This window comes from Echiichthys vipera (genome assembly GCF_963691815.1).
Source record: "Echiichthys vipera genome assembly, chromosome: 4".
NCBI classification, from domain to species: domain Eukaryota; kingdom Metazoa; phylum Chordata; class Actinopteri; order Perciformes; family Trachinidae; genus Echiichthys; species Echiichthys vipera.
Genome location: NC_139829.1, coordinates 19,158,208 through 19,169,445, shown reverse-complemented (window position 1 = coordinate 19,169,445; position 11,238 = coordinate 19,158,208). Strand labels below are relative to the sequence as shown.

The window sequence follows — 11,238 nt, the reverse complement described above, 5'->3', positions numbered from 1 at the left end:
TTCTATTATTCTAGTTATACATTAGTATATTCTAAAAGTGACTTATTGTGCAGAATGGTCGATTATACAGTACAATGTATTTTATTATTAAATCATAATGATTGATGCATTAATGTGTTCATCACTTTAATGTTACAGCTGGTAAAGGTGAAGCTCATTTAATTCCTTTATATTTTGCTAGGTAGTTTATGGATTTCACCAAGGGGCATATTTTTTTAAATCCATAATAATACATTATAATTTGTTATATATTGGCTATATATTTGCCTTACCAATTTGGTGGTAGAAAATGTCAATACTATAGCAAAGCAACTACCTCATAATTGTACTCAAGTACACTTGAGTGAATGTACTTAGTTACTTTCCACCACTGCATCTAGCACTGTCTTTGAGTGGGTATTCACTTGTATGTGCGTGTGTGTGTGTGTGTGTGTGTGTGTGTGTGTGTGTGTGTGTGTGTGTGTGTGTGTGTGTGTGTGTGTGTGTGTGTGTGTGTGTGTGTGTGTGAGAGAGAGAGAGAGAGAGAGAGAGAGAGAGAGTGTGTGTGTGTGTGTGTGTGTGTGTGTGTGTTATTGTTTCAGATTGATATTGTGAAGACAGTCTCAAAATATAGAGTTCTCTGTCTCAAGAAAATCATAACATTTGTCCTTTAGATTGTAGGCTATGTACTTGTTACTTGTAGATCATCTGTGCCATATGCCTTTAACAAACCAGAGAGTTACACATCAGTTGTTCATCACAATATTCTAACAATAGGCTCACACACTCAGAGATTGATGAAATGTTAAGTGGATGGATGGATAGATGGATGTTTGTGGCCATATCCACAGTTGTTCCATTATGATCATCCCCACTCTGCTTGTCTGATCCATTAGTGTTGTCAGTGAATCAGCATCCTTTTTTACTTCTTTCCACAACCCCAAAAAATACTATCATTTCCCACTCATTATGTAAAGGGTATTCAATCATTTTATAAGTCAACACATTATTAAGTGCAATGTTTTGTTTTGGGCTTTAAGTGGGTCCTGAGCCTACAGTGGACTTCTAAGAACAGTATAATGAACACAAGCAGCATGCTGCATTTCTCATTTTTGATCCCAGTCAGATCCAGAGTCATGGCTGTAGAGTGCTGACCTGCTCTAGGCCTATAGGTCAGTTTTGGTTTAAAGGCTTTTTGTGCTTAAGGCCTGCCTGCATACATACACCCATAGTGGTGGGTCTCATGCTGTGTTCCACCTGAAATACTGTCTAAGTTATAAATTATTTATCTTCACTGCTTTACTTCTTAGTTCAAAACCTTCAAATTCAAACATACTGTAAGGCCTAGTGCATTATCAGGGCTAAGGTCATGACTGAACTGCATCATAAAATATCTATATTACTACAGAATACTCCAATTGCTTTTGGCAGTGTGTGACATAAATCTCTAAGTCCTTGGGACAGCGTGGCTCAAGCTAATGGATCTTGCACCAGGTCACATATTCAAACTTGGACTACTAAGCATTAAAATAATACTATCTTGTTGGTAATACTATCATATTATTATAATCAACATTATTTTGCAATAAAATGCCTGACAAACTTACGTATTCAACAGTTTAACTAGTCATGCTCACTTGTTGCAAACAAAAAGTTAGAATTGAGGTCATCACTTAGATATTGACCAGTGCTGATTGAAAACTAACTAAGTGGCCCATTTAGACCATTTAATTGGGGACATCCCAGTGACTCTGTGCTTCATTGCTTGTTTAAATCCAGCTCCTGAAGTCAAAGCTATTCGTATCTTTCCAGACGATCTGACAAAAATCAGAGGCACAATGAGGCACATGATAACATGACATGAAAAGAAAAAATGCAAATCAGTTCTAGGAGAATTAATGTTCGTTGTCCAGGGACCTCTCTGACTCTTCCCGGATTCCCAGCTGGGGAAGCCATTCAACCTGTTGCTGTAATGAAGGTCATCCAACTTGTAGAGGGACACCCAGCAACAGGTCAGTAACATTTTAACCTGTCACGTGTTGTTCAGCATAACCTTGTTTAAAGTCAAGATTCCCCTTTAAACAAGTGCATTATGTTGTTGGCTTAAAATCATCCCAGTTTTTTTTTCATCAACTGAAAAACATGTTATAATGTTATAATACTTTGTTGGTTGAGCTGCACATGTCCACAGGTAAATGAACTATGCTCATGCTGTATAACCTTTACTTTGGACTTACATTTAAACCAAAGGAAAGTACAAACAACTTTCTTGCATCTATGGCATTTAACAGTGTGAGGAAAAGAGCACTGAGACACTGATGACATCTGGTGAGAAAACTTTGAGCTTTGGGTTGGTTATAAATTTAAGGCCCTAATTATCGCAGATGATATTGTTCACGCATTTGTGAATTTACTGTCTAATCGCAACTGCAGACAATGCACAGTGTCTCCAGTAATATATGGGTATGATGGGGGGCATAAACGGTGTGGTGTGCGCATGAATTAGTTATTCACCTTGGGCACATAACCAGAAACACTGAGCACATGTATTGAATGCAAGTGAATTGCCTGGAAGCTACACCTCCAGAAATGCCATAAATTGTATAAAGTAAATGCGACTTTTATTTTTGTAAGAGAACGCGTTCGATAACTTCCTGCCCCGTGTCACGTGACCTCGCCTTCGCCTCGCCTAGATACGAGAAAGCGTCGCTCCATGGTCGCTACGGAGACAGGGATGGTTCTGCTGTAGTTTAAAGACTCTTCTGTGTACTTTCCCACTCAGTTAGGACAACTTACTATCATGGCAGTCTGTGGGAAACTCTTCTCGGTCGCTTCGACAACGAGTCTATCAAGTTTTAACGGTAGTATATCCACGTTTTGGTGCTACTAGTGCATTAATCTGTGTTGGCATGACCGATACAGATTAGTTAGCATGCTAGCGAGTTAGCCACTCAGCCTCAGCATCACACAGCGTCAACACCTGCCGGTGACAGGTAAGGAATCTTGCTTCACTTATCTCCAGGACTATGTACGACGACGAGGACGGTTTATCACCATTAGGAACTACGGTTAAAAGCCCTTTGCTGCTGTTACATAATGATGGCCAGCACAGTTCAGAGCAGGTGTTTTCGAGCGACTAATTCCTTGTGACAGTAATGATTCGGCTGCTCTAATAGGATTTGAGCCCTCTCCTTCCTGTCGATTGTTTGAGAAGTGCAGCAGGATAACGAGGGAGGTGCTTAGCTTTGCGTGAGTGAGAAAGTAGTAGTTTAATCTCACTTTGTTGACTAGTCTGTCTTTCCTTATGCAAGCTATTTCCCAGGAGAAGGCTGTATCTACTTGAGTTTAGATGTGTGATAGGTGAGCCTTAAATACTTTCATACAGTGTAATTGTCAGGGAATAGAAATATATAGCGATGCATCTGGTGGAAGCAAAGCCTTTTAGTTTCCATCTGATATATAAAGGATATCAGCCAATGACAATGTGTATTTAATAGCAATGATATACTTTGAAATATTAAGCGTGGGTTGCTTTCTTTGTTCTTAATGTGATGTGCTATTATGAAATGAAGTTTCCCATGCTGAGCTTTTGAACTGAACTAAAAGTGGCTTGATCTATTGAACCTTTGTTCTTAATGTGATGTGCTATTATGAAATGCAGTTTCCCATGCTGAGCTTTTGAACTGAACTAAAAGTGGCTTGATCTATTGAACCTAATCATAACCACTTACTAACAGGAAGGTTCACTTTTTTTGATGCCACCATGATTTTTGTCCGAGTGTGATAGCATTTCACTCTGTGTGTCAGTGTGACTGCAGGTTCCTAGCAGACATGGGCAAACTACAGAGCAAGTTTCGCAAGAGGTCTGACCTCTACAGGTGAGACATGAAATGGTTTCTGTGTCCTTTTATGTACTACATACAAAATAACATTTAATTAGAAGGACCAGGGTTTCAGAATATAGTCCATTCTTAGAAGAGTAAAATAAAAAAAGTACTAACAAAGAAGTCAGTATACATACTTAAGGTTCTCGATTTTGGGTTGCAGTTTTGATAAACATTGTCCAAGATACAGTGCACAGTGGAAATAGAGGAGCTATTCACACAATGAAAAATTTGAAAAAAATACTCAAAAATTCAATAAGTAAATGTTTTGGAAAAATATTTTGCTCTCTGTTTACTCCCATTTGTTGGGAGTAGCAGATACCAGTACCATGAAGATATGTTAATTGTATGCTTGTTTTTATGTCTACATGGCAAGTGTCATCAACAAATGTGGTCATGTGGTCACTACTTGAGGACTGATTATCTATCTCATCTTCATTAGAAGAATTTTAGCAGTGCAGCCTGTGAAGGAGCATAATATGAGAATAATAAAGAGATAGATATACTGCAGGTTATTGAAAATAGTGGCTGAGAATTCTTTTTTTTTTTTGTCTTTTCTGTGCAGGGCATCTCAGGGGGAGAAGACAGATACATTTGACAGTCAGGTGGTGCAGTATGAACCTGCCCATCAAGGGTCCACCAACACCGTCATCAATCTCAGCCCAGAGCTGTGTGTTTCTGGTGGGAGTGACCAGGTAAATAATTGTATGCACTAATAGTAGATTACTCAAAAATAATAGTATTTCAATGATATTATTAATTTGCTTATGATTCCACTCTGGCTTTGAGAAAGGTTTGCTTGATAAATTAACCTTTGTAATAGTTTAAAAGTCATTAGAATGTCTGATGCAAGAAAAAGACTGATATTATACAATTTACATTTTCACTTAGATAGTGTCATGGATCATAGGGTTGGCGGTTCCATCCACACCTCCTTGTCTCCTTGTCAAAGTGTCCTTGGGCAAGACACTGAACCCCTAATTGCTCCCTGCCGTGTGTGTGTGTGTGTGTGTGTGTGTGTGTGTGTGTGTGTGTGTGTGTGTGTGTGTGTGTGTGTGTGTGTGTGTGTGTGTGTGTGTGTGTGTGTGTGTGTGTGTGTGTGTGTGTGTGTGTGTGTGTGTGTGTGTGTGTGTGTGTGTGTGTGTGTGTGTGTGTGTGTGTGTGTGTGTGTGTGTTATAAATGAAGCCATTTACCCTTTAAATACTGTGGAAAATTCTGTAGGCCGTGGTGGTGTATGACTGGAAACAAGGCCGGATGTGTCAGTCCTTCCAGGGTCACAACCGAGAGGTTACCAAGGTAACGTCAATATTGTGTGTGTCCAAACTGATAAAGGTGTGATGCTGTTCATAGCTGTTACGTCGTCTCCTCTTAATTCTGCCTTCATCTATCTGCCAGGTGATGTGTTATCCAGGCAGCACATGGATCTTTAGTGCATCACGGGACAAGACTGTTCTGATGTGGGACCTAAACCAAGGGGACGAACCTATTCAGGAATTTTGTGGGCATGAATTGGTAGTCAATGGACTAGCTATCAGTCCTGGTATATACACACACACTTACACACACGCACACTTACACACACGCACACTTACACACTTACACACTTACACACGCATGCACTCACGCGAGTAACCTCAGTCATGAGTAAATATTTTTAACTTTAACTTTTTTAAGATTAAGTCGCCAATCTGCCATTTATTGTTTGCCAGAATCATAGACTGTATATAAAGATAGACATTGCATCTCCGCTTCTTTAGCGCTGCCATCTTGTTTTTTGAAACCAGAATCCACCTGACCAATCGTGGGTCAATAACAGCTGTAAATCGTGATGTTTCAGCTCGTTTTTATAGCATCAAATAACTAATAACAAACTCATCAGAAAAATGAACAACTTGAACATACATCAGCGTGATCAGAACTACCTAAAATGACGGAAACCCTCTTTGGGAAAATGTATTTGATGTGTACTTAATTACTGGCCCATGTCCCATCCACTTACATTGAGGAGGCGAGGTTTATGACTCATTCTGCAGCCAGCCACCATAGGGTGAACAACATGTCTTTGCTTCACTTTTGGGGAGCATTCATCTTTATATACAGTCTATGATCAAAATGCATGATGAAACTCAAGATTATCATAACAAATGTAGTATGTTATAGCTCAGTGCAGATAGCATTTAATTTATCCAACAATAGCCTGTCAATAGTCATAGTTAATTCCTTGTATTGTAATAGTTGGTTTTAGTTTGGCAATATTATTATATTTTTATCTCTGTTCCCATTGTCCACCTGTCATTGCAGCACAACATATACAAGTAATATAAAACTATATATATATATATATATATAAATCTAATTTGAGATGTGATGGGGACAAGCTGGGTAGTGTATGAAGGCTGAGGGAATAGCTCTGATCTAATCTCAAGCTTTGGTCAGTCAAGATGCCGCTGCAGTAAATTAAGTAATGTATCAACCTACTGCTTGTCCTGAACGCAAGCAGTGATAAATCTATAATCTGTTATCAACTTTGACTGGACTATATGTTTATTATCTGAGATGATAAACACGTTCTAGCAATGGGAGCAATTATCTCATGTTTAGGGCTTTAGAAGCTTTCACCTCTCACTGTGGTTTCATAATTTTATGCAATTTATTTCAGATCACTGATCTGCACTGTTCATATGGAACTGTTTTTATTGTGGTTTATAGATGGGAGAAAGCTGTGCACTGGTTCTCGTGACAACTGGATGTGCCTGTGGGATATAGAATCTGCAAAATGTGAACAGAGACACAACATTTCTAGAAACCTGGTGAGATTAATAGTATGTGCGTTTGTGTGGATACAACCTTGTACTAAGAATTGTTACAAGCATGCTGGATTGCCTAAGGTGTGTACCTGATCATGTAAGAAAAGAAACAAATAACAATAAGCCATTCAATCTGACTGTTACTTCCGAAGTCATGTCCTAGGCTTTAAACTTTTCCACTGTCCTCTCCTCTCTGTCCAGGTGACTCATGTGTGTTGGGTGCCAGACAGCTCCTCCATAGTCCAGACCTCTGAGGATAAGACCATAAGGTACAAAAAGATTTGCGAATGGAACCCTACTACTGCAGCACAGCAAATTCCTTCGAAATCCACCTTGTTTACAGTTGGTAATGTGAAATATGCTGACGGGTTTTTACTTCATAGGAAAATGTAGCCAACAAGGTGTTGTTGAGTGTGATACCAGTGCTACATTTCAATTACAGCATAAGCAGTCATGGAATGCTCCTCATTTGGGTACAATGCAGGGTCAAATCTACAATAAGTATTACACAACAGATTTAAACAATAATCGACCGGTCATCTCTTCCAAGACTTATACAAATCAGGTCACAAGAAACATTACCGTATGCGACTGTTTAAAGTTTAGCTTGTGTTTTACTACTGAGTGATTGACTGTTATCCCAACAAGGTCAGACGATATTAAGCAGCACCTAGGGTGGCCAATTAAAATCCTTCAGGCGGTATTAAGTTTCGGGATTGTGCCTATACTCTTTTCATTAAATGGCAGGGCTGATGGGATGGGAAACAGAGAATGAACACGTTCTTTTAAACTGAATCATAAATAATGCCACGTGTCTGATATGATTACGTTCCTGATGGTAATTACCTGTATATTAGCAACTGTTAGTGGACCCATGGCCTCTGACATCACCTCATGAAGCCAACTGGTTGTTTGGAATTAATCATGCTGAACATGTTTATTCCACCTCCACATTTGTAACGAGACACTGGGCATTGTATACTGTAACACTTAGATGTTTAGAGGAGAGGTGTTTTAAGTTTTCTTTAAATGCAGTGATCATCAGATGACAGAATAATAGGCACACACATTCGATTTAATACTCCAATTTGGAGGATAAATCCTGTATGCATTTAATCAGTTAGCTTGTACGAGGGCATTTCTACAGTAATGTTTCTGTATCTGTGCACAGGGTGTGGGACAGCCGTGCATGGCAGGTGACCAATACTTTTCCAGCCAAGCAATACATCCAGACCCACTGTGATGTTTCTCCTAATGGAAACTACTTGGTGTCCAGCAGCAACGGCTTTGGAGGGCAGGGCTGTGAAGCCACGGTGAGCCCATTGGAGGTGTTTGTGTGGTGGTTGGCTGCATAGATGTAAATGTACAGATGGTGGATGGGTTGAGGCTGTCAGCCATTTGTCTAATTGTCTGGGTTTGTTTAAGGTATTTCAAAACAAACATCAATCGGAATAAACAATATGTTTTTGTGCCATTACAGTTGTCAGATCATGTACTCATAAAGCATGAAGGCCTATGGCTGCTCAGTTAATACCAACTTTTTTCATTTTCTTTCTCAAACAAAACAACAATTTGACTTTGCCCTTGTGCTGAATGTTTCCCTTGTGGGTTTGACTCCACCAGCTTGCAGCTTGCACCCCCAGCTGGATCAGTTTCCTGTCTAATCTGTGTTCTAAAAGTAGCAAGAGACAAGTCAAATTCAAAGTTAATCCTATTTGACTTATTACCAGTGGTCCTGTAGTACAGTCCAATCTAGTAAAAAGTACATAAATGTTTTGTTTAGGATCTATGGTAGGCATTGATAGGTTTTAATACACTACTGCTAGTTAATTGAGAATTATTTTTAGTTTTGTTGTTGTTGAGGTTCAGAACAATAATTTAGTTTGGTAACACCACTCACATGGCTACTACACAAAGTTGCTTCTCATGTGGGGAGATCCTGTTTGAAAACAGAGACTTGAAATTGTCCTTTTTTGTTTTTTCCATCTATATCTAATTTTATGCCATAACAGGGGTGGATTTCACCTTAGTTTGTTTTGAGGATTGTAACTTTTTCTATGTCTATCTGTATGTATATTTTCATTTAGTAATATGTTTGTTATTATGCAAGCACAATGAAATTGCAATTGTCAGCCTCAAATGATACATTGTATTTGAGACTTGACATATATTTACAAAGAATAAAATAAGGCACTGATGAAAAATATCAGCGATTAAAAAGAACAGAATCAAAGCAATACAAGTACACAATATAAGCATTATGAAGTATAATAAAACAATGATAAAATACAAGTAACGGCTGAAAAGCAGTGCAAGCAATTAGATATTTATATTGATTACAATATAATAATTGTTATTATTCATTAATGGGTTCATTAGTGGTCTCTATTAGTTTTGAAACTTCTCACATTGTCGTTAGTTCTCAGTGGAGTTGTTTTTGTGTTATTAGCTCTGGGACCTGCGTCAGCCTGGCTGTAAAGTTGTGGAGTACAGAGGCCATCTCCAGACAACCGCCTGCTGTATGTTTCTGCCTACGCCTCCTGGTGGTGCAGCTCAGGTAGCAACATCCTCCCATGACAGCTCCATCAAAATCTGGGATCAGAACACAGCAGGTAACACGACTCATGGATGGAAAGACTGATATACTGAAAGACAATTACAAACACATGTGCACATACGTTATATACAAGTGTGAGTGTGTAGTCTTTTTATACTAAGTCTCTTCCTACCCTCCCTATGCATTCTTCTGTTCAGTTTGTTTAGGGACGTTGTCTCTGGACGGTGCCGGTCCGCTAGTTTGTCTGGCTCCCACTGACTCCAACAATCTGCTGTGTGCCAGCTTCAACAACGGCCTCCATCATATTGAGGTGGGCCACGGATCAAACCAGGTTCAGGTTTCTGGAGCAGGTTCAGGTGGAGCTGGTGGCCTGGACATAAAAGTTGTGGCACGCTTCTGAAAGCCTCGAAGAGACTGGTGAAACTTGTAACCCTGACCTGTGACCTCGCCAGTGACTCAACGAGCAATATCACTGGATATGGACGTCATGTCAGTTCTTTTTTCTCTTTTTTTCATTTTTTACAATTTTACATATTTTGATAGACAATTTTGCTTTACTAGACTGCCATACAATGAAGAATGACAGAAGAGATCAGTGAGAAAGGGAGGGAATGATAATGACATGTATGGAGGATGCACCTTTTGTACAGCAAAGTCACCTGGATGCCCATCATAGCTGCTCTTCTGGGAGACTGGTCTGTAAGTCACATTTCACATTAATTGATGATACATCAAAATGATCCTGCTTGGATTGCTGCCTTTTTGGACCAAACCAGAATAACTGGGGTTTACTCTCAGATTTATACTCTAATTCAGCTAGGTGGATTTGGCGAGATGCTTCATGCACATGTTGTATTGCTTTTTATTGGTGCTGCTGAATACATGGAAGTGATCATAATGCAGCAGGAGTGGTGTTGAATATGTGGAAGCACTCTTAGAGCAGGAAAATCAGCTTTTGGTCATTTGTCACTTATCCTCAGTCTGACAGAGAAGTGGAAGCCAAATAGATTTCCATACTAAGAGTATGTTTGATTTTCCCTGGATAACATTTTGGAAGCTGCAGTCAGAATTGCAGAATTGTTTCTCAGACAGAGTAATGCGGAACATATGTATGTTGATAATAATGTAAATGTCTATTAGTTTGTACTGTAGCAATAACCTGTCAAGTGTTGGACCAAACGAATACCTATGACACAAGACTGTATAAACTTTAGGTTGACTTAAATTCATAATGACTTTTTAAAGATACAAATTCTGATATTATTGAACTGAAGCTGTCGATAACTGATGCTTGGTGTCCAATATAATTAATTTTTAAAATTACTATGCAAAATACCAGACTAATCTTACTGAAAGTATTGTTTGAGTAAACAAATGGGAACAAAATGTTGCAAATACAAAAGAAAGCTACTTTGCGACCTGTAAACAAGAAACCTGCCGCCAGTTAGTTATAACTAACTACGAGTAGGAGTCACTACTGTGCTATTAACAACAGATGTTGAACTACTTTGTTGGGATGAGCTATCCTGACTCGTTGTAGTTTAGCCAACAAATGCTAACGCTAATATTAGCAGCCTTAAATTAATTTGGCTGCACATTACATCCTTTTCTCAACAGATTGTCAGAAAACGGGTTAAACCACTCTTGTATTTGTAGAGTAAATTTAATAAGTATTACTTTGTAGGTTTCAGCATCTTAAAAATTACATACTTTTCCTTATTGTTTCTGAATATCAAGGTTACTATCATTCAAAGACAGTGGTTGCTAGATCATCCAATTCCATTTTGGAGAATTATCTGCTAATCAAAGTTAATGTACTGATTGCAAATGCACTCGTGGATATTAATCTAAAGGCGCACATTGGTGTTGTACCTACAGTACATTGGCTTGTTCCAGGCAGATGAGGCACAGCGACAAAACTTTGCAGCTGTCAACTGTGATGCCTGATGTTTGTCATACAGTATGATGTAGAGGAATCCTCATCCAGTCATTTATTATGTTTCTGAAAAA

The 11,238-nt window shown here is 38.9% G+C and overlaps 1 protein-coding gene across 1 annotated transcript; it reads left to right on the top strand.

Annotated features, from left to right (window-relative positions):
* Positions 1-3,783: 3,783 nt before the first annotated feature.
* Positions 3,784-9,628, top strand: wdr31 (WD repeat domain 31; the record flags this gene model as incomplete). Its single annotated transcript, XM_083911904.1, has 9 exons — positions 3,784-3,857; positions 4,429-4,558; positions 5,086-5,160; positions 5,260-5,404; positions 6,574-6,674; positions 6,873-6,940; positions 7,843-7,984; positions 9,121-9,283; positions 9,426-9,628. Exons 1-9 carry the CDS (start codon positions 3,811-3,813, stop codon positions 9,626-9,628), a joined length of 1,074 nt encoding a protein of 357 aa, XP_083768030.1. The 5' UTR covers positions 3,784-3,810.
* Between the last annotated feature and the right edge of the window lie 1,610 nt (positions 9,629-11,238).